Source organism: Carcharodon carcharias, chromosome 23 (genome assembly GCF_017639515.1).
Source record: "Carcharodon carcharias isolate sCarCar2 chromosome 23, sCarCar2.pri, whole genome shotgun sequence".
NCBI classification, from domain to species: domain Eukaryota; kingdom Metazoa; phylum Chordata; class Chondrichthyes; order Lamniformes; family Lamnidae; genus Carcharodon; species Carcharodon carcharias.
The window spans coordinates 14,732,817-14,760,697 of record NC_054489.1 but is presented as its reverse complement, the minus strand read 5'-3'; the positions used below and the strand labels follow the sequence as shown (position 1 = coordinate 14,760,697).

The following is a 27,881-nucleotide window of genomic DNA, read 5'->3' as shown; positions in this document are numbered from 1 at the left end:
GAAAAGAGTATCAAGGGATATAGATCAAAGTCAGGTAAGTGAGGATCAGCAATGATCTAATTGAATTGTGTAACAGGCTCAAGAGGCTGAACGACTTACTCCTGTTTCTGTATTCCTAACATCCACAGGAGACACCATCATAGCAGACAGAGCCAGATTCTGATTTGACCTGACAGCCATGTACTGCATTTCCAGCAGAGGGCAGCGGATAGCCACTGTATGTGGCGAACTCTCCAAATTTTTCTTCCTAGTCAATTGCTGCCACAGATAATATCAGCTAGTTCAGCAGAAAGCAGGAAACTAGACCCGAGATCTGCTGTGCATTGCTCACTAGATGGCGCCTTTATTCACCTGGGCACTGGCAAGACTAATCCCTGTTTCTAGCATGTTTACATGCGAGACTTGTGTGGTGCTGCTCAGCAGCAGTGCTCAACACATGGCGAGTTCCTAGGCTCAGAATTGCATTATGAAAAGGAAATGACAGGCTAAGTTAGAGCACAGTAGTAAGAATAATCAGTAAACCAAGTTATCCTAAGGCACTCAAAGCTCTAATAAAAGCAAAATACTGTGGATGCTGAAAATCTGGAATAACAGAAAATGCTGCAAAAACTCAGCAGGTCTGGCAGCATCCACGGAGCGAGAAACAGAGTTAACCTTTTGAGTCCAATAAAGGGTCATATTGGAATCAAAAGATTGTCTGTTTCTCTCTGCACGGACGCTGCCAGACCTGGTGAGTTTTTGCAGCATTTTTTGTTTTTATATGCACTTTTATAGCTGGCTTAAGAGCCCAGTCTGAGGCTGGGAGCAGGGGAGAAAGATTGGCCATTTATACTATTAAAACAAAACTAGCTGGGAATGCAAGCACAAAATTGACCTGTGCGACCTGAAAGACTGGACTTCCACTGTGGTAAAACAAGCTTCAGTATAAGAACTTTTATTTTTTTTCACACTTTATTAAACCGTGTCCACCAAATGGCAACAAAAATATTGATTACAAATCTCCATTTCTAAGAAGATTAAAAACTAGCCATCACAGTGTTCTGGGGTCTAGATTAGTCACACAACTGATATGTGAAATTGACAAATACATTTCAATCGGCAAAATAAAAAGGAAAAGAAACAATTTTATTACATTTAAATGCAACATTTTGGGAAGTGTTTACACTCTGCAATACTTGACATATTTCTTTCAAACTAGAAAATGTCTGTTATGAAGGAATAATTACACACTTATTAGTCAGCATTTAACATATAAACAACCTGTCTAAAGCAGCCTAACAGGTACAGGCTAGACAGACCACAGGGGTAGCGGACACATTAATCCAGGTTAACAGCATCAATGTTCAGGTCTGTAAACAACAAAGAAACATACAGGCCTGTGGCCTGGTAAATGTGGTGATACAATATCAATGTTTAGCCTCTGCAGCCTCCTGGGAAGCAATGGCATGTAGCAGAATGGATAATTTAACACTACAATTCACTACTCATAATCCCCTATCGTTCATTAAACTTACATCAATAATTTTCACAGTCTTGACCTAAAAAGCAGGTTGAAAAATCGTTGGCCAATGAAACGTTCAACACATGGACCTGGCTTGCCTTTCTCTGCAATGCTACTCTGCTCATGTTTCTATTTACTGTATCAATGGTCACATTGCCACAAACCAACAAGTCAAGAATGTCCCCAAGTAAAGTGCTCTTATACAGCATGAATGCATTACATAGATGAGTTGATGCACATGAGATGGTAATGTCAGCTCTATCCTGTATAGCAAATGCAGAATGCATTATTTATATAACAGATCAAGATTTCAGGTTGGTATTGTAATTACAATTGGGATAAAAAAAATCATCCTTCCCTCAGTAGTGGCAGATGGTATTAACAAACTGAAACACAATCTGATTTGAAATAGCATAAGCCAACTGCGTTTCACCAGCTTGTACTCACCTCATTCTCCTGCACGAAAAAGCATGCTTTTTCTTTCAAAAGTTAATACAACGCAAAAGAAAAGCTAATTTACATGGAGAAAACAGGTTTTTGATTACCAATTTATTTTTTAAAAAAGGACGACTGATTGAAGTACACTTGTAGAATGGTGGCTGGGTGGCCTCGGCACCTGACTTGGGTGAAGGGACGTTGAGGAGAAATTCAATATTCAAGAAAGAGCAAGATTAAGCAAAACGAGAGAGAAATTGTTTCTCTGAACTAATACTCTACACACAGGAGCACCTTAAAAGCCAGATTGAAATCTAAACTGTATGTACACTGTTTATGGCTACATCTTTCCTCTCTCCCTGTTAAAGACAAAATCAGTTAACTGTTTGACCATACACCAAGCTGAAGAAATTTTTGGATCATATATTTATAAATGTGTATCATTTGATGCAGAAAGTCAAGGCCAGAGCAGACTGACCCACAAATCAGTCAATGTTAATCAACATCAAGGTTCAGTGGTTAGGAGATTATTGCTGTACTTATTTGGAACTACTAAGTCACACTTGATCACAAAGGACTCGTATTCAAAATCAGACCCTGGTGGAATTGATTGCTGGTTTACTGCAATGTTACCATTCACACCGTTAACGGAAAGCAGCCCAAGGAACAAAGCTCATGAACAGGTGCAAGAAAAGCACCCAAGAAGTCAAATGTGCTCAATGCCCTGCTTTGTCAAGGACCGACAAATCCTGCAGCCAGAGTTAAATGACGGCCGTGAACATTAGCAACGCCAGCAACACTGCCAAGCCAGCAGGCTGCCCAACACCACGAGCAGAGGACTCTGATTATCAGTAAAAGTTCTGTCCACTTCTACGTGGATTCTTTTCCGTTTAAATTCATAGAGAAAGACTTCTCCCGTCTCTAAGCTTCATTCCTTTCTTTCAGCTTTTCACTTCGGCTGTCCTGAAAAAATAAATTGGAGAACTTCTAAATTCAACAAGTTGGAACCACAGAATACTTTTTAAAAGTTAAATAAATGCCACAATGATATTCTTATTAAATTTTAATGAAAGGCATTTGATTACTTTAAATATGAGCATTCTGGAGCAATACAAATAGCCTCAAGATCTTTGGGCCAGGGAGAAGAAAAATGATCCTGGACTTCTAATCCTGTTCACTGTCCAGTGACCATTACTGGAAACTGTACATGTGCATCTCAGGTCAGGATATGTGAACTCGGATGTATAGTCCTCCACAGTGAAGTTGCCTGTCAAAAGCCACTGCTAAGGTTCATAATTGAAGAATGACTACTTTGGTGAGTTACTTAGAGGGCTTCAGACATCTGTGGAGCTATATTCCAAAAACTGTCAACACATTTGGGATAGCTTATGTGACATGAGCTTGATGTCCAATTTTCCACCCAAGTTATCAGGAGTGATAGCAAGTGTTAACCAGGCTCTTTGTCACTTGAAAGGAACGGTGGAGGATGAAGGAGAGTAAGTTATTCACTGTGAGGGCATCATAGAAAAACTTGATGCTTGAAGTCCACGTGCAGGTATACGGGTAGCGTGGCCAAATTTCCCACCTTCTGATCCAAACAAATAAAGGACAATCAGGGTGTCCTCACCGGTATTAATGGACAACTGGAGAACTTCCTAGACTATACAACATGTCCGGTGCAGGCATGATGAGCTGAATGGCCTCTTTCTGCACCATAACTTTTCCACGGTTCTATATATCTCAGTACCATATCAAATGGTGCATTGATACACAGTCATAAAGAAGCCTTTCATGTGGCTTTGTTTTAAATGATACTCCCATTTTGAACTCTCAGTACAGAAATCCTTCAAGAAAAACAAAAATCATTTGCATACATTATAAATGATAGAAATTTATAAATTAGGTGAAAGAGAGAGATGGAAGAGAAGATTGGAGAAAAGGGATGGAGAAAGAAGGACAGTGAGAGAGAAAGAAAAGATTAACCACCTAATTCAAGAACAGCACAGCTTGGGAGGGCACAGCAGAGGGAATTGAAAGAATGAATCCTTGGCAGGGTAGGGGAGCAACTGATGAAGAGAACTTAAAAGGAAATATTCTAAGTAGAGAGAAAGAGAAGAAAAACATTAACCAGACATAAGATATTAGTAGAGATTGGTGATACATGAATCTATACAAGTTATCTTCATATCAACATGGTATTTTGCAGCTTCAGATGGTGTTGTACCTAAGCTGCATGGAAACCAGATGACGGATGTATCAAGTACCTCAGGTGGCGGTGGTTTAACAGTAACAGGCTGCGATTGTCGCCGTGGAGGTGATGGTTTAGGCAGGGCCTGCTGCTGTACAGTGTTGTAGTACGTGACTCCACCAAAGACCTGAGACTGGGCCTGACCACACATAACAAACAGTTAATATTTCTGAAATTTCTTATTTCCATGACAAACAGGATGTGCAACAAACAAAAAAAAAATTTTCTACGGTGCTTTCATCAGTGGGCTACCATTTTTTTATGGTGGGTGAATTAATGCATAATAGTAGCCTGAAGTACAATAAGACCTCAAAATTAACACTGATTTAAGCAGACAGCAAATAAATGCAAAGGCAACTTTGGTTAGTATGATGAATTGTTCCAAAAACGCTACTTTTGCACAAGCAGGAACTGTGTGCAAAAGACAAGAAAGCTTTGGCAACCTAATTTTTACCATTGCTGCACATTCAAACATACAAATTAGGAGGAGTGGGCAATTCAGCCCCTTGAGCTTGCTCCGTCATTCAATAAGATCATGACTGATCTGACTGTGGCCTGAACTCATTTTCCTTCCCTATACCCTTTGACTCCCTTGTCAATCAAGAATATACCTAACTCAGCCTCAAAAATACTCAATGATCCTGCCTCCACCAGAGGAAGAGTTTCACAGACTCTCAACCCTCAGAAAAAAAATTATCCTCATCTCAGTCTTAAATGGGAGACCTCTGATTTTGAAAATGCGCTCCCTAATTTTGAGTCTTTCCCACAAGGTAAAACATCCTTTCAGCATCCAGCCTGACAAGCCTCCTCAGGATCTTATGTTTCAATAAGTTCACCTCTCAATCGTCTATACTCCAATGAATACAGGCCCAACCTTTCCTCATAAGACAACTCCCACATCCCAGGAATTAGTCTAGTGAACCTTCTCTGAACTGCTTCTAATGCAATTATGTCCTTTCTTAAATAAAGAGATCAAAGCTGTACAAAGTACTCTAGATATGGTCTCACCAATACCCTATGCAACTGTAGCAAAGCATCGCTACTGTTATTTTCCATTTGCCTTCCTAATCACTTGCTGTGCCCGCATACTATTTTTTTCGTGATTCATGTACCAGGACACCCAGATCCCTCTGTGCCTCAGAGTTCTGTAATCTCTCCCTATTTAAATAATATGCTGCTTTTTTATTCTTCCTGCCAAAGAGGACAAGTTCACATTTTCCCACATTATACACCATCTGCCAATTTTTTTGCCACTTGCTTCACCAACTTAGATCCCTTTGAAGACTCCTTATGTCCTCTTCACAACTTACTTTCCTACTTACCTTTGGGTCATCAGCAAACTTAGCAACCATACATTTGGTCCTGTCACGCTTGACATGCTAAGCTAACTGGCCTGTAGTTTTCTGCTTTTTGTCTCCCTGTTATCTTGAATAGAGGAGCGACACATCCCATAACCTAATTTCCCATGTGGGAATAGTAATGTATTTACTGAGGAATTATAACAGACTAAAAAAAGACATTTGTATTTGTACAGCATTTTAACCTGTCTCTCAGGACGCCAAATACAAATCCTTCTTTTGATGTGCACTAAAGAATAGTGGTAAGTATGACATTTGCTTACAATGCACAGTCTGGTTTGCTCTCCATTTCCTTGAAAATACTCAAGTTGGCAGTGAAATTGCAGTCAACACTTAGAAGTAAAAGCAAACATTTTTGTTTCTTTTTTTTTTAAAAAAAACATTGCACTTGCTCCAAATTTGTATTCAGATTTTTGCCTTGATGGTAAAACTTTCCACATTGATAAACCAAAGAACATGTTCTGATCTATAAACTCTTACATACCAACCATTACTATACCCTGCAGGTATCCTCACCTGAGTGGTTGGATAAATATGAGGTGGGAGGCCCCCAGTTGTGTATGGATAACTGGGGTTTCCATAGTTCATCATTCCTGGTGTGAAGAAGGGAGGGGGCAGCACCTGAGGTGGAGGTGGTTGTCCAGCTGGCATTTGGACTTGAGGAGCATAGAGGCCGGGGTTGGTTAGGTGGCCAGGAGACTGATGGTGATTAAAACCTGGAACTGATAATGATCGGCAGTTAGCCAGAGGAATAAGCTTAAGATAATTCACAAAGGCTCGAAGGAACGATCCATAAACATGGTTACAAAGAAAAGCTACGGCATAGAATGCTATAAGAACACAGAGAACTTTTTTAAAAAACACTAGAACCAATGACATAAATTAACAGATACAAAAATCCAAAAGAAAGATTTTTTTTTAAAAAGCTTAATGAAGGAAAAATTCAGTTGATGACGGTGAGACTCTTTTTAAGCAGTCAAACATGAATCCAATCAACCAGATAGATTATCTTTGAGTCTTCAATTAAGATTCTTTTCCCCCGCCCTACCAATGCATCCGAATTCTAGTCAATCTCTCATTCTTGTTTTATAAGAGTAATATACCTGGATGAGGGAGGTGCATATCGGGCTGGACAATCATGCCTTGGGGTGGTAGAGTAGTTGGACTTTCATTGTGGGTATATATTGGTCCTTGAAATTGTACTGCAAACAGAATCCACAGTTTAGATTATGCTGACAGGTCACAGCATCATGAGCAGAGGACTGAAAATCTGCTTAAAGGTACTTATTCATAATAAATTGCTGTAAGGTTAGTTTTTCCAAAGATACTGCATTAGCTTAGCATATCAATCCTTTGGGATCTGCTTTTAATTGTCACAGCTACTTAAACAATGATCGTGAACAAAATAACTATCTTCAACTTATTCACAAGCACAATAAAAAACTCGCAAAAAAACTCTGCAAATGGTTCCAATTATACTGACTGGCCTTCAGTCCCTCTCCTATTTGATGTATGTAGAATATAACACATGGTGAGCCAGTATGTGTGGAAACGCCAAAGTAATTCTCATTTATGAATCGTTGTGAAACAGACATACAGCAACATTTATTCTTAAAGAAACTTTCTTTTCCAACCCATTAGCAAAATATTCTAGGGCCAACGGTAAACCTTACATCTGTCTTTAATATTTAGTTCGAGGAGAAATCCATTTAAAAGCTGGTTTTTGATTGCTCCGATGTTATTACGAGTCAAATCGTGAAGTTCAAAAGAAATCTTACTAGAATAATCTCAGTTGGTATTTTGTGATCCCAACATTCTAAGCTAATTTTAAACCGAGTTTGCTATTTGAAGACCAGGTTACAAGACAAAATTAGAAACAAATCCCTTTACGTGGATCGTAATAGTGTCCTTCCATGAGGCCGATGTGCATAGGTCCAGGGGCTGGAGCTGGTGCCGGTCCCAGGGCTGGTGCAGGTGCAGGTGCTGGTGGAGGAGGAGGAGGAGGAGGAGGTGGTGGTGGTGGTGGTAGTGGAGGTGCTTCAGGTACTGGCCGCTGCCGTTGAGATGAGTAGCGCTTTGCCCGTCTTCCTTGGCTACCCTGTAACACATTCAACCATTTTAAGTTAAATACTCCTCATAGAAAATCAACAATTCAACAGAGGTGTGTAGGCTGTATTTCTCTACTCCATAAAACAACAGATCAACTCTTTCAACTCTTTCTTGGACTCGAACTCAAGTTCTGTCGAAGGGTATGAGGACTCGAAATGTCAACTCTTTTCTTCTCCGCCGATGCTGCCAGACCTGCTGAGTTTTTCCAGGTAATTCTGTTTTTGTTTTTGTAACAGATCATGGTGCCCATCCCTCAATTTTTCCCACCCGTAACAATCTGTTTTGTCCCTTCCCCAATACTTTCAACTCAGAAACACTACATTATTCATTATGAATATCACCTTGCCAACTTAGCTCCTCGTAAGACCAAGCCGCTGAAGTGCATTAGAGCTTTTCCAAGATACTAATGCTTCTAACAACCACACATAGCAATAATTAAGTATCTCTCAAGTGAAGGGGCCTGGGTTAAAATTATAAGTCTACATTTTAGTAAACTGCCACATATAGAATCTTTTTAAAAATTTGTTCATGGGATGTGGGTGTCACTGGCTAGGCCAGCATTTATTACCTTTCCTTAATTGCCCTTGAAAAGGTGGTGAGCTGCCCACTTACTACTGCAGTCCCTGTGGTGTAGATATACCCACAATGCTGTTAGGGAGGGAGTTCCAGGATTATAACCCACCTAGAATGATTCTAAAGATTTTATCCGCCACCTATTCCACATGACAACAATTGTTGCTCATAACAAATCTAGAATGTCAGTCTGGTGTTTCAAATAAATAAATAAATAAATAAATTTGCGCAAATAGCTTCCAGGAAAAAAAACTGTTTAAAAAATAATGCAGGTTACATAACAACAATGATTTTATACATAGTCATTCGATCGTTATGGCACAACAGAATTAATTATGGTCAGAAAATTCCAGTAATTGAAGGCAAACTCTGCTCAGCTTACCATTTCTTCCACCCGGTTATACTGGGCAGGAGCAGCACCAATATGTAATGAATTGGGAATTCCTGGAAGAAACAGAATAGTCAATTCCTATCTATTATATGGTGGTGAATGATTACTTATCAATTACTAATATTTTCAGCAGTATTATTTTACTTGAATAAATAGCATTTATAGGAAGAAGTGTTACCATCAGCATTCTTGTAAAAAAAAAACAGAACTTGAGAGCCCATTGGTTCCATTTCTGCTTTGACTGATTTTTATTTCCATGCAGCCCTTACTAATTATCACCCAAATAGCAACTGATTGCAGTCTCTCTCCCTGCACTCAGTTTCAATAAACACATTCAGCTTTGAATTCTTATTGCATGGGCACAATGTCAAAATTACACATTTTCTGATGTTGATAGCATGGTTTCAAATCACTTCCTACACTGCATCCCGCACTATTTGGCACAGTAAGCATTTTTCCAATGTAACAATAAAAATCAATATTAAATATATCATGACTGTTGCTTCAGATCACATTCGAAAAATCAGGTTACATGTAGGAACATTGGGAATTCCTGGAAGAAACAAGAGTAGTCAATTCCTATCTATTATATGGTGGTGAATGATTACTTATCAATTACTAATATTTTCAGCAGTATTATTTTACTTTAGTTTACCCCAACATAAAGGATACTTATACATATTTATTTAAAATAGTGTTTTTAAGTACCCTCCCTTAAATGCACGATAATAAAATGTTGTGCCATGCTATCCAAGATAGGTGTCAGGCTAATGAAGCTGGCTTTTACCTTTCTTCCTTAGCAACAGCAAAACCGGTCAAAACTTATTGCTAAATGTTAAAATGTTTTGCTCTCTCCCTGTGCTAGATACAGCCTCTATGTCCATTAACATAGCACTATTTCTCAACATGGAACAATGGATTGCACCCCTGTTGATGAGTATTGGATCACCTGCTGTTATCATATTGCCTCGCTGTGTGCAAATTAGTTTCTGTGGTTCCTATATTGCAACACTGGGAACACTTCAAAGGCTGTGATTGGTTGCTAACAGGGAGCAGAGAGTTGGCATAAATGGGTCTTTTTCTGGTTGGCAGGATGTGACAAGTGGTGTGCCACAGGGATCAGTGCTGGGGCCTCAACTTTTTATAATTTATATAAATGACTTGGATGAAGGGACCGAAGGAACGGTGGTGAGATTTGTTGACGACACAAAGATAGTTAGGAAAGTAAATTGCGAAGAGCACGTGACGCTACAAAGTGATATAGATAGGTTGAGTGAGTGGGCACAGATCTGGCAAATGGAATATAATGTGGGAAAATGTGGAATTGTTCATTAAGAATAAAAAGGAAGATTATCTAAATGGTGAGAGGTTGCAGAGCTCTGAGACTCAGAGGGATATAGAATGTTATCATTTGTTGCGAGGGGAATTGATTACAAAAGTAGGGGGTTATGTTTCAGTTGTACAGGGCACTGGTGAGACCAAGTCTGGGGTATTGTGTACTGTACTGGTCTCTTTATTTAAAGAAAGATGTAAATGTGTTAGAAGCAATTCAGAGAAGGTTTACTAGACTAAAACCAGGAACGGGCAGGTTGTCTTATGAGGAAAGGCTGGACAGGTTAGGCTTGTATCCACTGGAATTTAGAAGCATTAGAGGTGACTTAATTGAAACCTTTAAGATCCTGAGAGGTCTTGACAGGGTGGATGTGGAGAGGATGTTTCCTCTTGTGGGACAATCTAGAACTAGGGGCCACTGATTAAAACTAAGGGGTGGCTCATTTAAGACAGATGAGGGGAATTTTTTTTCTCTGAGGGTAGTGAGTCTTTGGAACTCTCTTCTTCAAAAGGCAGTGGAAGTAGAGACTTTGAATATTTTAAGGCAGAGCTAGATAGTGTTAGGAAATCGAGATAGTTTAAGTTATATTTGTGGGGGTTAAGAATGAGTTTTAGCTTTAAAGTTTAAGTTTGATTTGTATTTTTGCATTGGTGTGTTAAGAAAGGTCAAATCAAATTTTAGTTTCACTTTAAAAGGGTGCTTGCATTTCTAATGAGGTTTTTTATGACTGTAAGCGAAGTTAAACAAACAAGGGTAGAAGAGTTGGACTATTGCCTAGCAACAGGGGTCCATACAGACAGGTCCCTCCCACAGACAAACACAGGTGAGGAGAAACAGTAGTTAGATATGGAAGCTGTTGGAGTTCAGCTGGTTTGGGAGCCACCTAGAAGGGATAGATAGCCAGCCCCCAAGCTAAAATTGGATGAAAATAACTGCCAGGAGAGACTGGAGCAAAGGGGACAGATAGCCAGTCCCAAGCTAAAGACTCCAAAATCCGAGGAAGTGGAATAGTAGAAAGTCCAAAGAAAACCTTTTAGCCAAAGGAAGGAGAGGAATCTGCAAAAGGTCCTGTGAAATTCTAAGGAGCAGAGAGAAAGGCTCCAAATTTCAGATTTAAAGAGACAAAAGCTGCAGAAAGCAGATTTAGAGGGAGAACAGCTTGCAAGATGCAAGAAGGTCCAAAGAGACAACTGTAGGTCAGTAACTCTTTGCTATGGGGATGTGAAGCATTGGTGTACTGGTGACAGCTGAGTCAGTGAGAGTATGCTTGGGAGACAGCTTGAATGCATGTGGTGACCCAGGGAAGAGGAACATCAGAAAGAGAGTTTGAAACTCTGGAGGTGAACCCTTGTGGAAAGAGTCTGAGAGAACTTGGCAGTTTGGAAGAAGATTCTAAGGTGAGGTCTTAGAGTGGTGAAAGGAAACCCTTGTTTGAAAGACAGAGTGCAGAGAGACGGGTTGGATCACGGTGTGACAAGCATCTGGGGGGAGTTGCAGAGAGATCCATAGCATCTGGTTGAGGTGGCATCTGTCACTTGATTTCACAGTGTGGGTATCTGAAAACAGGGTGCCTATTGGTTTACATGGGTTATATACTTACTGTGAACATTAAAGGCATGAGATAGCTTTTGTAACTTGTGTTATCTTTACAAATCTGTATTCATCTGTAAAGGTATAGGTGTGGGTGAAGGAGTATTGTAATATAGTTCATCTTTTCTTGTTGAATAAGTGTTTTATTCTTTTGTTAAAAGTTCATCAGCTGACTCCTGTGACTCTGTTCAGTAGCTACTCTCACATACCTAAACAAAATTAAAGTTAGGATCTATCAAGCTGGGTTCATAAGAACATAAGAAATAGGAGGAGTAGACCATTCGGCCCTTCGAGCCTGCTCTGCCATTCAATATCATGGCTGATCTTCTTGTGTTCTGATTTCCACATTCCCATCTAACCCTGATAACCTTTGATTCCCCTGCCTAACAAGAATCTATCTACCTCTGCCTTAAAAATATTCAATGATTCCGCCTCCACCACCTTCTGAAGCAGAGAATTCCAAAGTCACACAACCCTTGGAGAAAAAATTTCACTCTGGGATCAGGCTTGTCCAGGGGTAACTTCAGCTGGCATCATAACAATAGATTCTCGATTAACAAGGGCTAGGCAGGAATGTGGGGTTGAGCAGGCTCAAAGGGCTGAGTGGCCTACTCCTGCTCCTAATTCTTTTGTTCATACGTATGAAGCACCTCGGGATGCCCCAAGAGCGTTTTTGAGGACAGTGAATGGTAACGACTTGAAGAGGAGGTAGGAGCTGGTAAATGGTGAAGTATTCAGAAGTGGAAAACATGCCAGAGGAAAGAGGTGATGGAGTGTGGAGAAGAGTCAAATCAAATCCTGGCCATTACATCATTATAGGGAACATCCATCATTTCCCCATCTTTCAAGAAAGAAATTATCTCTTAACGCAGTTTTTAAAAAACGTGTTAATGCCTCTCCAATATAAGGAACACTCACGATCATAACATTATAATGCTAGTGCAAGCCACTTCAAACTGGTCAAGCAGAAAACGGAAGCATCAAGCAGAACTTACCGCGGAGTTCTCGTGGTTGTACATACTGTGGTTGACTGCTCGCCGTCCAGTTTTTCCCTGATAAATTAATCTGGGTCATCTCATGCTCTAGCCCAGTCATAGTGGGGTCTACAGGTGGAGTCTCCCAGGAGCCTGTCTTTGGTACTGGAGGAGGGACAGATTGAACAGGGATCTGCTGAGCTGGAGCAGCCAAACCTGGTACAGAACTGTCCTCCATTGCCTGTGGCTTTCCTACTTCAGTGACCTTGTTCCTGGTCCTACGAATACGAGAATAGGATTTCTTTTCTATCATCTTTTCCTGTACCTGGGGCACAGTCTCAGCAGGGAGAGACTGATTTTGTATGGGGGCATCCTCTCTTGCCACACCATTGTTCTTCACTGGCTGTATGTTGTCTGTCACAATCACACTCTCCCTCAAATGACTCTGCTCAACATTCTTCACATCCATTTTATTTTCACTGGTGGATAATTCTCCGGAAGAGTGATAACTTTTTGAACTATTTACTTCAGCTGGTTTCATATTATTACGGTCTTCACTATAAGCAGCATTTTTGGAGTAGCTCTTTGCTGGAGATCTCCGCTCGGGGCCTCCCATTTTTCGGTTAAAAGTTCTTGCAGAAGGGACACTATTGCCAAGCTTCCGCATGTAAGGCCTTGGTGGTGGTTCATCCATCCAATCAGGGTCTCGATTTTGAGGACTTCTAAACCTTTAAAAAGAAACAGATTTATATCCAAGGATCAAGGTGACAGCAAGTTAACATTTAAAATATGTATGTTACTATCAATTGCAGCCAATTGTGAAGGCAGGCATGTTGTCCCAATCCACAATGGTCACTGAAACTAACAGAAAACATCAAGGAAGTTTTTACATCTATCATGCAAAAGTCTTGGATCTGTTCTATGTGCAAGGGTCACACTTGCTTCTGTTCACACAACTTTTGGCATGTTGAGGACTGCCTCTTGCCTCTACTTGCTTCTTATTCAGTCTCCTTTCTTGGTCTCCAAGGTAGGTAGTGCAGTTAGTTACTTACCCATGAGAACTCCTAGGTCCATCCCCAACAAAGATGAAATTCTGGGCACCTAGCTGGATTTCACAGTCTTGGAGATATGCTTTCCTAAGTAATTTTAATTCTCAAATTCTTCTAAGTCAGAATTAATCTCCGCCTTCCGCCCATTTGCATTTCCACCATGCCCTCCTGCTACCATTTCTGCATCAGAGGCAGGTGGAGTTTCTCAGCTGTCTCAGAAATCAGCAACCTGCCCATCTTCCCATTACCAGCTTTCATACACACAGGATTCCACCTCCCAGTGTTGCCAGGCTGTAGTAATTGCCTTTTAGAGTTTGCCGGAACCCAGAACCAAATGCTGATGGACTCCAGTGCTTCTTTCTTGTGCTGCCAAAGCCCAGGTACCTCATCTCATCACAGGCCTACACCATATCCTCCCAAAAGTCATTCCAGCCTTAGGAGTTCCTCTCAGATTACCAAACCAGACATCTCTTACCCAGCATTATAGTAGCTTAGGGCCCTTCCCTTAATGCTACCAAGCCTACAAGAAATTTCTGGCCCACCTCCCAATGATGCAAACCCCCCCAGCTGCCCCTACCATAGTTGCAGAAGGAGAAAAGAGGGGTGGGGGCTAGAAAGCCAAGGGGGCAGCAGTAAGAGAATGGCGGTTGAGGGTATATCTGTACAAGTACATAAATTAAAATCGAGGTGCTTTGAGAAAAAGAAATTAACGTGAGGGACTAGAGCTGCACTGTTCGCATATTTATAATTCCATCAATGCACTGAAAACTCAATGATTCCTGAAATTCTCCAAACCTTGGCTTTCTTATCCTTCGCGGCCTTATTTCATCAGGGTTTCTGTCTGATCGAATGTCATAACCGTACAGGGAAATTAGTTCATCTCGAGATTTAGGTGCTTGCTCATCTTCTTGGAACTTATCGTGCACCCATCGCCCTTCATCTTTCCAAAGCTTCCGCTGGCGGACTTTGGGTCTGTAAACAAGGAAAATAAAAATCACACTGACCGGTTCAGAACAAATTAGGGTTTTTACAACCACATCAATTAGTGTTAAAACACAAACAGACCAGCATGAACACACATATGGGGTACAACCCACACATCTTTCATACATCTTGATCTGCACCTGTGGGATGAACACACTGCAGGATTCAATCCTAAATTTCGCACTCATGGCACGGCACACTGGGTCTCAAATAGTAGCTGACAAAACTCAAATGTGGGGGTAAAAACCCACTAGGTCATTACTGCAAAAAATTAAAAGCAAATGTTTTCAACTACACAATGTAGATGGAGGTGGCGTGTATTCAACCCACTGCAGTAAGCTTGGGTCTGCACTAGAATATAAATAACAGCTGACCCATCAGATCTTGCAGTACCTTTAATGAAGTATCAATGAGGAACATGGAATGGCCCAATACTAAATGTCTTTAGTGACAGGAACAGCCGTACCCCTTTTTGGCCTTTGGAATGGCAGTTTGGGTGGGGGGGTGCAGGAGGTGTGGTGAAAGAGAGAGAAAACGACAAACTGTTGTAGAGCAAGAAATATTGACGCCAGCCTGTCTTGTTTTCCATTTTGTTTCTGCACTTTTATTAAAATTGAGCCACCGTCACGGTAAATAATCTGTGTACAAATATCTGCACTTACTGTGTACAGCCTGATTTACTGAAAAGAACCAATTTTGCAATTAAAAATGAGTGATAAATCAATTGCCCCAGACAACATCCGTGCTTTGTTTGACATTGGTTAGCTGCAAAAGTAAGAAGCCAAGAAAACATTTTATTATGCCCACTCTGACAAAAATTAAACATGAAAATAATTAAACATTAATGGCAATGTGCTTGGGCAGTTGATTTCTACATAAAAATATAAAAACAAAAAACTGCGGATGCTGGAAATCAAAAACAAAATTACCTGGAAAAACTCAGGTCTGGCAGCATCGGTGGAGAAGAAAAGAGTTGACGTTTCGAGTCCTTGTGACCCTTCAACAGAACGGTTGAAGGGTCATGAGGACTCGAAACGTCAACTCTTTTCTTTTCCACCGATGCTGCCAGACCTGCTGAGTTTTTCCAGGTAATTCTGTTTTTGTTTTTGATTTCTACACAAGACTGATTACAGATCAATCACAAAATAGAAACTGGTATGAATAGATACAAGAAAGCTATTTAAAAATTAAAACTAAAACTTCAAAGCTAAAAGTGTCAGCCATGGCTCAATGAGTAGCACTGAGTCACAAGGTTCTGGTTTCAAGCCCAGGTTCAAATTGGTTGCTGTTTCCTACATTACAACAGTGTACATGCTTCAAAGTACTTCATTAGTTGTAAAGTGCTTTGAGACATCTGGCGGTCATGAAATGCTATGTAAGTCTCTTTTATTAACTAATATAATTACAGGGCTTGGATGATTGCTTATGTTTCCATCTAAACATGCCAAATATAATTTTAAATATTCCTGCATGCCCATCATTCCCTAGCACTGAAACGGCTTCACGTCATAAATTACATCTGCATACGGTGACATTGGTGCATTTCCCCTATTTCTGACCTCTCCACAGCCTTTGACATGGTCAACTAATCACAGAATCACAGTGCAGAAGAGGCCCTTTGGCCCATCGAGTCTGCACCGACATGTGAGAAACACCTGACCTACCTACCTAATCCCATTTACCAACAGTTGGCCCATAGCCTTGAATGTTATGACGTGCCAAGTGCTCATCCAGGTACTTTTTAAAGGATGTAAGGCAACCCACCTCCACCACCCTCCCAGGCAGCGCATTCCAGACTGTCACCACCCTCTGGGTAAAAAGTTTTTCCTATATCATCCTCCGCTGATACCTTACCTGCGATTTCCATCTCAATGGGACTGCCATTATTTTCTTCCACTCAATTAGCCAGAGCATCCTCGGGAAGCTTCTCTTCCTGCCTTGTTACCCCTAGGGCCCATTCCTGGCCCCTTCCTCATCTCCATGCTGTCCTTTGGCATCATCTAAAGGCATGGGATTAGCTTTTCCATGCGTTCTCTGATGATATCTGACTCGACCCCTCTGCTACCTGTGATGCCACTCATCATTTGGCCTCTAGCATAGGATGAGCTCCAATTTCCTCCAGAAAAACTGTGGAAGAACCAGCCCCACACCAAGTCCTGCTCAACCAATGCGACTATTCATGCTGACCTACACTGGCTCCTGGCCCACTAACCCCTCAATTTCAAATTTTCATGTTTAATAAATCCCTTCATTCACTTCCTCCTCTGCCCCAGGAACATTCTGTTCCTCTGCCTCTGGCCTCGTATCCCCGCCTTTACTTTGGCCCACCATTGGCACCATATCTTCAGCTGTCTAGGCCCCATGCTCTGGAATTTCCCCATTAATCCCCATTCCCCTCCCTTGCCCTTCCTCTCCCTTCCAATACTTTTCTTAAAACCCACCTTTTGACCAAACTTCTAGACTAAACTGTAGGCTATATCTGCATCTTTTATGTAGGCTATATCTGCATCTTTTATTTAAAATTGATTATTAACCAACTACCCCTCTGTGAAGCAGCTTGGAAAGTTTCTTTTTTTACCTTAAGGCACTATTTGTGTAAGTATATGCAGTCATTGGCCATTCTGTAATCAAGAATTTTACAGGAAATAGCTTATTAAATGTCAATCCTTTGGTTGGTATGTACTTATTGGAAGGCATATAGCTAAATTAAACATTTGCCTTTTTCAAAAAGAGGCATGATTCTACTACAGTTTTAGTTACAAAGGGTAATACACTCACCTCATGAATGGCTCCCTCTCCTGAATGATTTGGTTACCTGAACATTACAACAATAATCTAAGATTTTTAACTTTTCCAGTATATTTAAAACTCAGGCTTAAAACTAGGAATACAAACCTCACTTCCTCAGGTTCAGTGTGTCCTCGGAGATCATGTTCAAAGAAGAGTCCTTTCCGTGGGATGTAAGCAGGGTTTTTTCTATCCTCATCATCGTCCAGTTGCCGCCTGTTCTTTTTACCTATTTTATTTTCAATAGGTTCTGTACTTTCCTGCAGGGAAAAAAAGAGGAAAGGTTAAAGGTCTTGGCACAAAAAGCAACAATCTACAGGACAACAATCTACAGGACAGGAATTAAGCAGCCTTCATCTATATTGACTTTAAAAAGGATATAGCAGCAACCAGTTTCTGTAACTTGGCTAAATGATGTCATTCTGAGTAAGGACTGGTCTTAAAAATCTTATTAACGTTCCTTTCTCCTGAAGTCATTGATTTCCTGCTGGAGATAATAGTCCCATAGATAGCTCACACGAGTTGGCAGTTTTGCGTAAAGACTGACGTCTGCCTGCTGGCTATACTGACGCAAGCATCATAGTCCAGCCTATCATTGTTCTAGCTGGATGCTCTTTCACACATACACTTCCACCAGCAGTCAACGGCTAGAGATGAGAAGCAGGAACCCTAGCCAATTTTCTCTTTACTAACTCAGAGACACTGAGCTCTTGTAGCACTCTGTGTGAGATTAGCTGACTCAGTACAGGCTAGAATTGTACCTGGGTCTTCCTGAACCAAATGCTTCAATTGAGCCTTTGGCGAGCACACTTTGCAGAGAGGGCATTTCTACTCTTCTACATCAACATTTCCATGTAAAATGGACATGACACTCTTGAAGATGTGCTAAAAATGTATCTTCACAATAGCTGCTCGAGTCCAGCAATTTAATATTGAGCTTCCAGCTGTACAACTCCTGCATTCAGCAGTTACCTCAAGATATAAATCAAGAAGCACCCGATTTTTTTCCCCATCTCTTTTGAATGCCATTACAAAATTTACAGGCCATTCTTTTCTTCTTCCTGCCCTTGAAATTTTGTAGAAAGGGATGACAGCCTTCAGATTAATTTGTAAACACTGGTCAGAATGAGAATTAATCAAGAAACTCCTGGGGGGGTCCCACAGTTTGTCACCTTTCATCTCATTTTTATAACTGGAAAAAGCCACATGAATCAACAAGCTCATACCTTACTAACTGGGCTCCATTTAGTCTAGTCTTTCCATTATATTTATCATCTAGATTCTCTTTCAAAGATGATGTGTATAGCTCTCTGCGTTTGTGTCTAGAACTTTGCATTGCAGTTAACTTGGTTCAGTAAGTAGCACTTTTACCTTGGAGTCAGAAGCTTGCAGCTTTACTCCAAGAATTGAACACACAAACTAAGCAACTCAGTACAGTGCTGCTTTGTCAGAGGTGAAACATTAAAACTAAGGTCTTTCTACATGTTCCAGTGGATTTTAAAGATTCTATGTCTCTATTCAGAAAGAAGTTCTCCTAGAACATTGTTCCCTCAAGCAAAGGCATCAAAAACAAATCAACTAGTCAAATGATTTGTGTTTGCCGACATAAGTCATGACAGTGCAAATTAATCCTTGGTTGTGAAGTATTTTGACATATTTCCAAGAAAAGTGAAGTGGTGCAATAAAAATGCATGTTTTAAATTATTTTATTGATGTATACCTCTGCTTCTGTGTCGTTCTACATCTCTCTCCACTCTTCCGGTGTACACTGTTACCAAAAAATAAATTCCTCCAATTCTATTAGGCTTATTAAAGATTCAAACCTGCTCCCTGTCCATATCAAAACAAAACAGCAGCAGTTTCTGTTACCTGTCCATCGCCACTCTGTCTTTCTCCAGTAATCTCTCCTTTCTCTTCAGGTTTTCCTTCTTTGGACGATTCATCTTCGTTCCCTTCATTGCCTGTTTTTACTTCCTCCTTTGGAACTTCCTCGTCACTATATTCGCCTTCCTCTTCATCCCCCTGCAAACAAAGATTTTTTAAGCATTAGTAACGGAGGACTCACCTCAACCATTCAAATCAAACATTTTATATAATCATGGCAAATTAACATTTTTTTTAAACTGAAGTTAACACCCTCACTACCTCCCTCCAACACCTACATGAACATCAACACTCATCTGAATACTGATCTAGCTTCAGTTGACAGGAATCATACTTGCACCACCCCCACCACTCCCCCCAAAAAATCAGAACAGATCTACTTACTCTCTTTCCAACAGATGTATTGACATTTTAGGACCATTTCAAAAACCGGTAATTACCCAAAACTTCTTATGCAGAAACACCATTTTTATTCCATATCATTGGAACTTTAACTACAACTGTGCATCTGCATTTTAATCAAGTCATAACCAATGTTTCTAGCAGCTTTGCCTTCCCTCCCCTCAAACTTTGAGGGTAGGTATTTAACTAGCTAGTAAGCAAAAAATCCTTGGCCTCATAAGCTGGTTTGCTCAGTTTGACAGCAATAAGATTGCAACCTGGCTGCTGATGGATAAATTTATACTGCTGGAGGAATGACTGTGCTGCTGACAGGACAAACAATGCGGCCTTAAAACAATGATAAACAGAATAGTGCTGCTACATAAATAGGCTACATGCTCTGAAATTACCTCATCAAACAGATGTTGGGGCAAAAGTGGATAGCCCTAGCAGGACTACTGGGTCAGCTACTTTTTTTGCAGTTGGCTTTGCCTACCTCGCACATTTGTACCATAAAAATACAGAAACCCACTAAATAAATTGTGAATACTACTAACTCTCTCAATTACATTAACCAAGTTAACATGGATCTTTATGTACAATACACTAATGTATTAATTATATTCCAAGCATAAAAATAATTAAAATATACATGGTTAAAGGACAATGTCATTAGAAAATACTGAGTGCAAGAATACTGCGGGGTAACTGCCTTCAAAGAATACCATTTTGCTTGCACAATACAATGTGATATGATCAGATGAATATCATGTGTGCTCATCATTATGTCTAGTTCCCCTCCATCCTTAAACCAGAAAAGGCTGTGGCACTTTATTCTCCCTTCTCCACCCCCCACCCCAAACCCACCCACCTCCCCCAACTACTCCCCTTTTCCTCAGTCTTGACTTGCATTGGTTTCTATCCAGCCAGCAGCCCTCTGACACTGCCACCACCACCCCCTCCTCCTCCTCTCAATGGTCACTGTTCATGTGTGAACCAGAACAGTGAACAGGCAACATAACTGTGAGGAGTGGTGGATCTCAGCCTGGCCATCTTACTGCAGCAGCAGGACTTCTGACTAACTTTCGCCTACATAAAATGTGAGCTGTAGCATAACATCAATCTGCAAATACCTCACCAAGGAAACAGCAATACAGGAATGTGTGTGTTGGGAACAACAGAGATTTCACAGTATTCCAGAATTTGTTTTCTGTTTGAGTTTGGTTTTTTTAATAGAATTTTATATCTGATTAGAAGCCAGCAAACAATATAGCTAAACAGTCACACTGTACATACAACTGACAAAATCCTAATTTAAGATATAATACACTGCTTTTATTATTCTTCTGTTCAATAGTAAGTCAGCATTTTTCCTTCCTCCTCCCCATCAGTCTCTGAACACATGCCCGGTTACATCTGCTAGGTTAAGGCTCATAGAATATGGACATCCAGCAAAATTTGAGATGCTTTTAAATATAAAATGTATCTGTTGTGAAATGTTCCAACACATATTAGCTCAAGTCATATTACGCTGTTACAAATTGCATCTGCCTGCCATTTTAGCTAAGGATAATTCCCCTACCACCTCTAAAGAGTAGTCATCCAGAACCACCATTTCTGACACTCAGGTCATTGTTTTGAGTGCATATATTCCCTTGTACACATTTGATTGATTTAACATTATATTTAGACTAAAAATTGTACTCTACACAATTCTTACAGATAAAAACTTAAAAAAATACAGTATAAAAACTGTTGGTGGAGCTATTTTTGTATATACAAACATTGGGAGGAATAATCAAATCCAAGTTGCTGATCATACTTCCGATTGCCAAACGAAATAAGAATCAAGAGCAGAACAAGTTAGATCTTGCAAAAAGATCAAAAGGAAGTGCAGCTGCGATGCTGCATGGAAGCAAGCCAAAATGAACTTGAAGAGATGAGACAGGCAAGCTCATCAAAAAAGACGCGAAAGAAGCCAAAACAACAGCAGAGACCACTCAGGAGACATCAGACAAAACAGGCTGCCCAGGACTAGGAGAAAAGCAGGCTCAAGGGAGCCAGATTGAGAGACAATTTCTCACCAAGGGAGAGAAAGACAGAAAGAAGCTCGGATGAGAAGCAGGGCTCAGGAACAGGAGCTGTAGCGTAGAGCCAGGAGAGAAGGGAGAGAAGAGTGCACGTGCAGAGTGCAATCAATTGGTGGAAGGCCACAAAGAGCAAATGCACCATAGGTCTACTCTTAACTTCTGCCACTCACGCCAACACACAAAAACAATGGAAACCAAAAAGAAACGTGAAAATTTGGCAACCGGTAGTACTTGCCATTAAATGAGAATGGTAACATCCATATTACCAGCATAGGTATGACGAGGTACAGTACTGTACCTTTACTACAGCAACAGTACTCTGCCTTGCTATTGGCAGCAAATGTATAATATTCACAGAATACCACCTGCCCACTACCAGCAGAGGAATGGTACAATGTTATCCCTTTTCGTACACAGCTCCAGGCTTTGAAGTTATCAATTGCTGGACTTACAGATTTCTGAGAACCATTCTCTTCAGCGCTTTCATAGTCTGAAAGCACAACAGCTGAAATCAAAGAACAAAAATTAGCAAATTTGTAATCAAAGTAAAGTACTGCAACACATTACAACAGTACCAAGGAAATGAACACAGAACCAATCATTGATTTTTTATTTAAGCCAACAGCCTCATCAACCAGAAAACATAATTAGATAGATTTATCTGGTGGTTCAATAGATAAATATACTGTCTGCTGTGTGACTAATAGCCCCTGATTCAATTTCTGACCCTGTGCTGGGTTTGCTGTTTGCAACAATACCGTTATTGGAGGAAGAGGAAATGAAAGGCACAGCATCACTAGACTTGGTGCTGCAGTATAAGAGGGTGAGGGCATGGGGAGGCTACGAGGGCTTCCGTCTCTATAGGCTGGCGATAGAGGGGGGTTGGTGATAGGAAGAAGCAGGTGGTGCTGATCACTACACAATGTTTTCTGCTGCAAAATGCTGTGAATGTCGGTTGAGGACACAATCAGATTGTGTTGCAAGACCCTACAATGGTAAAGCTACCTGCCAACATTCATTGCCACTGCCTGTGGGACTATATCCCAGCATTAGTCAGTGTGCCTGGACAGGTAGGCCAAAGGCTTGCCTTTCATCTGCATAAAAAGGTAAATTATCTGCAAACTGAGTCTCGCTTAATTAGGAGAATTGCTTTTCAAATTAGATAGGGGACAAGAAGGTAGCACCTGAAGTGATGCCCTAATATGTTGTAATGAATTCTGGCTGAAACCAATAAAGCTTGTGTGTAGCCATGGTACTTACCATCACCTTCTATGCCATCTTCACTCTCCTGTGAAAGAAAGAAACTTTTATTAGTATCCATCCTACGGTAAATTCTTTTTTAAAATTTATGTATATGGCCCCTGTGATCTGCGACTCAGAAATATTACATAGAGTTGATACTTAGCACCAATCTTCCACCACTGCCAACTACACACATAGTTATATAACCATTAACAAAGACTAGCAAGACATCTCACCGCCCCCCCCCCCCCCTGCCCCCTTCCCCACCACACACACACACACAACTGCTGGGCTACGTAACTAGGACAGAACATCAGAAATCAGCAACTCTAGCAAAACGTGAAAAAACATCCCACCACAGCATGGAAATCGGCACAGCAAACCTGTAAGCATATGGTTTGTGCAGTCAGCACAGGTTCTATCCAAAAGTTCTTCATAACACTGTAATTCACAGGTTCAGTAAATGATTCTAAGCAAATTACACGTCTGCCACAGAACAAAACCAACAGAACTGACTGCTGTGCTTACTGCCTTTCTGGGACGCACATCAAGTTCAATCTTGGAATGAAAACCTGAAAGATTGACATTTCACAGAACCCTATACAGCATGAAATATCTCAAACACTGATTCAAAGCACATTTTAAACCATTACATTTAAACATATTATCCACATCTCATATTTAAATAAAGGTCAAAACTGACATTTACTGGGGAGGACTATAATTTCTTATTCCCAACAAAAACTCCATAAGGTGACAGCTACCAATCTAAAACAAACTAACAATGTAGGTCATCAAATTATACAGAATGAAAGATTAAAAGTTTTACCATGATTAAAATCGGAATTAAATATACCCAGTAGAATTCCAGCAGCTTGCACCTTCCTATATTCAATATATTTTGATAACTATAGTTACATCCAGCAAAACCTGTCCAAGCACAAATATTGTACTGGCCAAAAAATGTCAAATTCATAACCTCACCACATAGATGCTGCAAGAAAAGGCACTTGCTATCCTATATTACTATGAGTATTCACTAGAGCAAACTTTACTTTTTTTTTTAAAAAGAGAAAAAAATCCCTGTTTTATCATTGGTAATAGGCCTTAAAAACATTGTTTTTTTTTGCTATGTAATCTGTAAAAGATTTACCTGCATGATCTCAAAAATTACCATTCCTCTTGGATCCCTCATACATACAGAAATATGTTTCAGAGTCCCACGCAGTAGGAAATTCTTGCAGGTTCAATACAGGAGTCAAGAACTCAAGACATCAGCCATACAGCATTATTATACACAATATATCTTTAAAATCTCCAAGCCATACATTTTGCAATACAGGAAAGTCTCATGGATGTGTATACAAATTGGTTGGGACAGGAGGCTTAGACGATTACAGTGAACCATACACATCAATTCACATATCAGAAACAACGAGAACTTAAGACCTTCTGGAAGAATCTAGCAGAGTAAACCTGCTGTATTACTGATTATAAAGAAGTGATTTTACTGGTAAAAGAGCTAGGCAGACTAGAACCGGTCTGAGTTAAGTGAAACGACGGATACTGTGTTTTTCCCTCATATTGAACTTGTCAGGGGAACTTCTGTTATGGAACCTCCTTTAACCAGAATCTTCAAAGTTGTCCATCGATGATTCTAAATTTGACATTATGAGCAGCGTTCGTAAAAGTCTCCAGTCCATAAAACTAAAATGGACCTTCCTGCCAATATGGCAGAAACTGAAAACGTAATCATGTCCGATGAAAAACTGACCAGTGAATAGTTTGTTTCATAAAACACAGCTCTTAGCCCTATTAAATGACCATTCATCTCCCAGTGTTCTGTGGTTAGGGTTAATAATTCTGGTCTGTTGTGCACTCCAAATTGAACACTCTTCGCGACATAAGCAGCAATGCTGTTTGGTTCTTAAGCCAGTGGTTTTCGAATTTCCAGCTTGATACTCTTTTAGCATACAAGAGTGAGATCTGTGTGAAAACAAAGGATGTCTATACACATTAGCCAAAGACCGCAGAAACCTTCAGCCAACCAACAGTGGGCAGAAGCAGTAAGGTTAGCAACTTGAGCTAACGTGGTGATGCCACAATATTAAAAAGAGGATGATTCCTGTTATCACATTAGCTTTTTAGTTGATCTTGCAGTCTTCTCCCCAAGTAGATCAGCTAAGTAAATCAGACTCAGTGCTCCACTGAGCCTTTTCATTCAAAACTCTATTGCCCGATCTTTAGAAGCAACAACCAGCTCTTTGTTCTGAGCTGGGATAGCTTAGAAATAGTGGTCATCTTGTTTTAATCCAATGATTTCTACAATCACAAGAGGTACAAAGACAAGCAAGCAGCAACTGTAAGAGTAAGAGGGCGATCCCCATAGGCACTTTTTAAAGGGCCTTCTTCCACATTACTGGGATTTGTCCTGTGTCCAAATTGTTATCGGCTGCATATATTTTCTACAGATGCAACAAATTACAAGTAAAAACAAATTATAGCAACATGAAATATATACCATAAATACCTATTAAACAAGAAATCTCAGCATCAGTGACCCTTTTACCAGTTTTAAAAGTGTGGATTAATATCCTTTCTAGGCTGCTGACCTCCCAGTTCTACATAAAAAGTATCAGTGACAACTTTGCAGTGGGGTGGTATGCTATAGCCGAGAGTGTGGACAACTGAACAGAAACAAATCATTATTTTAGTAACTCAAGATGGTATCACTGGAAATTATTTTATCTCCTTCGCACAAGGCAGACCCCCTGATGATGTCACTAGCGATTAAAAATATTAAATCAAAAACATAAAAGATCAAAAAGTTTGATGATATCATAATTTTGTAACTCTTACTCTTATCATTTGTACACCACTATTGAGCTTCCCTTAAACCCTGCAGAGAATATAACTGAAAAAAACTAATGTCTGGATCAGTTTGGCTGATGTAGCAGAAAATGAAGTGAATTATTTTATATGATTTTTTTATTGTCATATTCAATATGAGCCAAAATATTTTGATGCATGTGAATGCACTATTGAAAGTCCTACTGTTTTACTCTGGAACTAAAATGAAAAGGGCTGAAATAAAAACAGAAAGTGCTGGAAATACACAGTAAGTCCATCAGCATTTGAAGTAAAAAGATAATTATTTCCAGTTGAGAGCCTTTATCAAAACCAAAGAAAAGGGCAGTAAGCCCATTTATACCTCTTTTGAACCAACCTCTTAGGTTGATCAAAAACAACATGGTTGACGAATTGAGATGATCTATACATATCATCCAGACTTTTTCATTGCTTTGCAGCTTTATAAGTATTATTAAACCACTAGCTGTTCTTTTATAGCTAACTTGATTGCATTTGCAACCCTTTAAATGTTGCTCGTTCCTTTCCTTGGATTTGGTCAGAATTGTAAAAAGTTGTACTGGCTTTACTTTGTCTATTCAAATGAAGGGCTCACACTCAAAACATTAACCTATCTTTCCTCTTTTCAGATGCAGATGGGATAGTAGATTTTAACATTTTCTGTGTTTATTCTTACTGCTTTACACTGCATCCAACTGTTTCCTCCAAGTTTCAGTGTTTTTAATAGAAACAAACCCAGTAGGAAAATTATGTTTTTTATATTTAAGTGTCCAATGCACATCACCTCATTCATAGTCCATGTTAAAACACATCGATAGGCAACCAGAAATTAAGTAGATACATCAATTTATGCAAATTAATGCATTTTAAAAGGCATTCACGTAAGATACGTACACTGCAATAAAATCACTTTTCAGACCAATTAAACAGACAATGCAGAGGCCAATCTTACATCCACAGGGAGCATTTGCAGAAAGCTTCACTTAAAAAATCTTTACACTTGGAAGTGTGTGAAACACATTTCCAAAATACATCGTTTAACAACTCATGAATATACAAGTAACCTTAATCTGTCAGTAGCAAACAAACAGGCACAAACTATCGCAAACTTATTTATCATCCATAGACGTCATCCGATGCAACTCTGAACCAAACTAGCCAGGCATTTCCAAATCTCTTCTCAGCGCTGCTCAGTATTGCTATAAACATAAGCAGAGGTAGAACAATCTTTCCTCAAACCTAAGCCCGACAACACATCCAAGATCAGCAAGTCATCCACTGTGGAAGAAAAAAAGTGCAGAGTTGGCAAAACTCGGAACCCAAGTGCACAGCGTAAGACGCATTGCAATTGGTGGTGGTGGTGGTGGTGGTGGGTGGGGGATCGAGGTGTGCAGCTAACCCAGAATATGGACAGATTGTTACCTCCTACACAAGCCTCAGCAACTTCGACCCAGCCCTCTCATGAAGCAAGGCTCGCTTTTATAACACACACGCAAATAACGGGCATCACACGGCGAGGCCAAACACCAGATTCACACACCAACCCGGAGCTCAGACCTGCGGTGTCGCTCTCCAGAGGTCGCTCTCCAGAGGCCATCAGAAAGAGACTGCGAATTAAAGCCTCATTGCTCACAGCCTGAAAGCTCCCCGGCACCGCCGCAATACCATCCAACTCAAACCTAATTCATTTAAACTAGTATAAGAAGCTCCATATTCTATGCGGGTAACACATCGAGCGGCGCATTTAAACCATCCACGTTGGCCGAAGGTCGGCCACTGTCTTACAAACTGGACCCAAAGGCTGCAGGTTGGAGTCTGGATCCCCCCACCCCGGCCTCTAGGCCCCGCTCGGGGGCCCCAGGCCCCGCTCTCTTCCTTCCTTCATCCCGCCGCACCACTGACTCCCCCACCCGGGGAACACTCACACACTCGGACTCGGCCTCGCGAGCCTGGACGCCGGATAAGTCCAAGATGCAACTGACGGACGGGGCGGCTTCCACCTCCGACCGGGGCACTTCCTCATCCTCCTCGTCCGTGTCCTGAGACGCCCGTCGCCGCCGCCTGTCCGCCATCTTGCCGTTTGG

General features: G+C 40.5%; 1 protein-coding gene across 3 annotated transcripts; it reads right to left on the bottom strand.

The window, feature by feature from the left end:
* Positions 1-932: 932 nt before the first annotated feature.
* casc3 (casc3 exon junction complex subunit) lies at positions 933-27,881 on the bottom strand. Of its 3 annotated transcripts, none has more exons than XM_041173450.1 (13): positions 27,723-27,881; positions 22,948-22,975; positions 22,140-22,192; positions 19,202-19,354; positions 17,441-17,592; positions 14,357-14,533; positions 12,534-13,240; positions 8,607-8,668; positions 7,433-7,640; positions 6,646-6,744; positions 6,059-6,264; positions 4,161-4,323; positions 933-2,899 (listed from the first exon to the last, which is right to left on the bottom strand). In XM_041173450.1, the coding sequence occupies exons 1-13, from the start codon at positions 27,867-27,869 to the stop codon at positions 2,886-2,888; spliced, it is 2,169 nt and encodes a 722-aa protein (XP_041029384.1). In that variant the 5' UTR covers positions 27,870-27,881; the 3' UTR covers positions 933-2,885. The 3 variants fall into 3 exon arrangements, with proteins under 3 accessions (XP_041029384.1, XP_041029385.1, XP_041029386.1); XM_041173451.1 differs by having other exon boundaries at positions 4,201-4,323; XM_041173452.1 differs by lacking the exon at positions 27,723-27,881 and adding an exon at positions 24,083-24,112.

Coding starts and splice junctions, on each gene's coding strand:
- casc3 (XM_041173450.1), bottom strand. CDS start 27,869: ATGGCGGACAGGCGGCGGCGACGGGCGTCTCAGGACACGGACGAGGAG. Junction 19,355..22,139: donor AGAATGGTTCTCAGAAATCT/GTAAGTCCAGCA, acceptor CTTTGTTTGCAG/GGGGATGAAGAGGAAGGCGA. Junction 6,265..6,645: donor TATGCACCTCCCTCATCCAG/GTATATTACTCT, acceptor GATCATTATCAG/TTCCAGGTTTTAATCACCAT.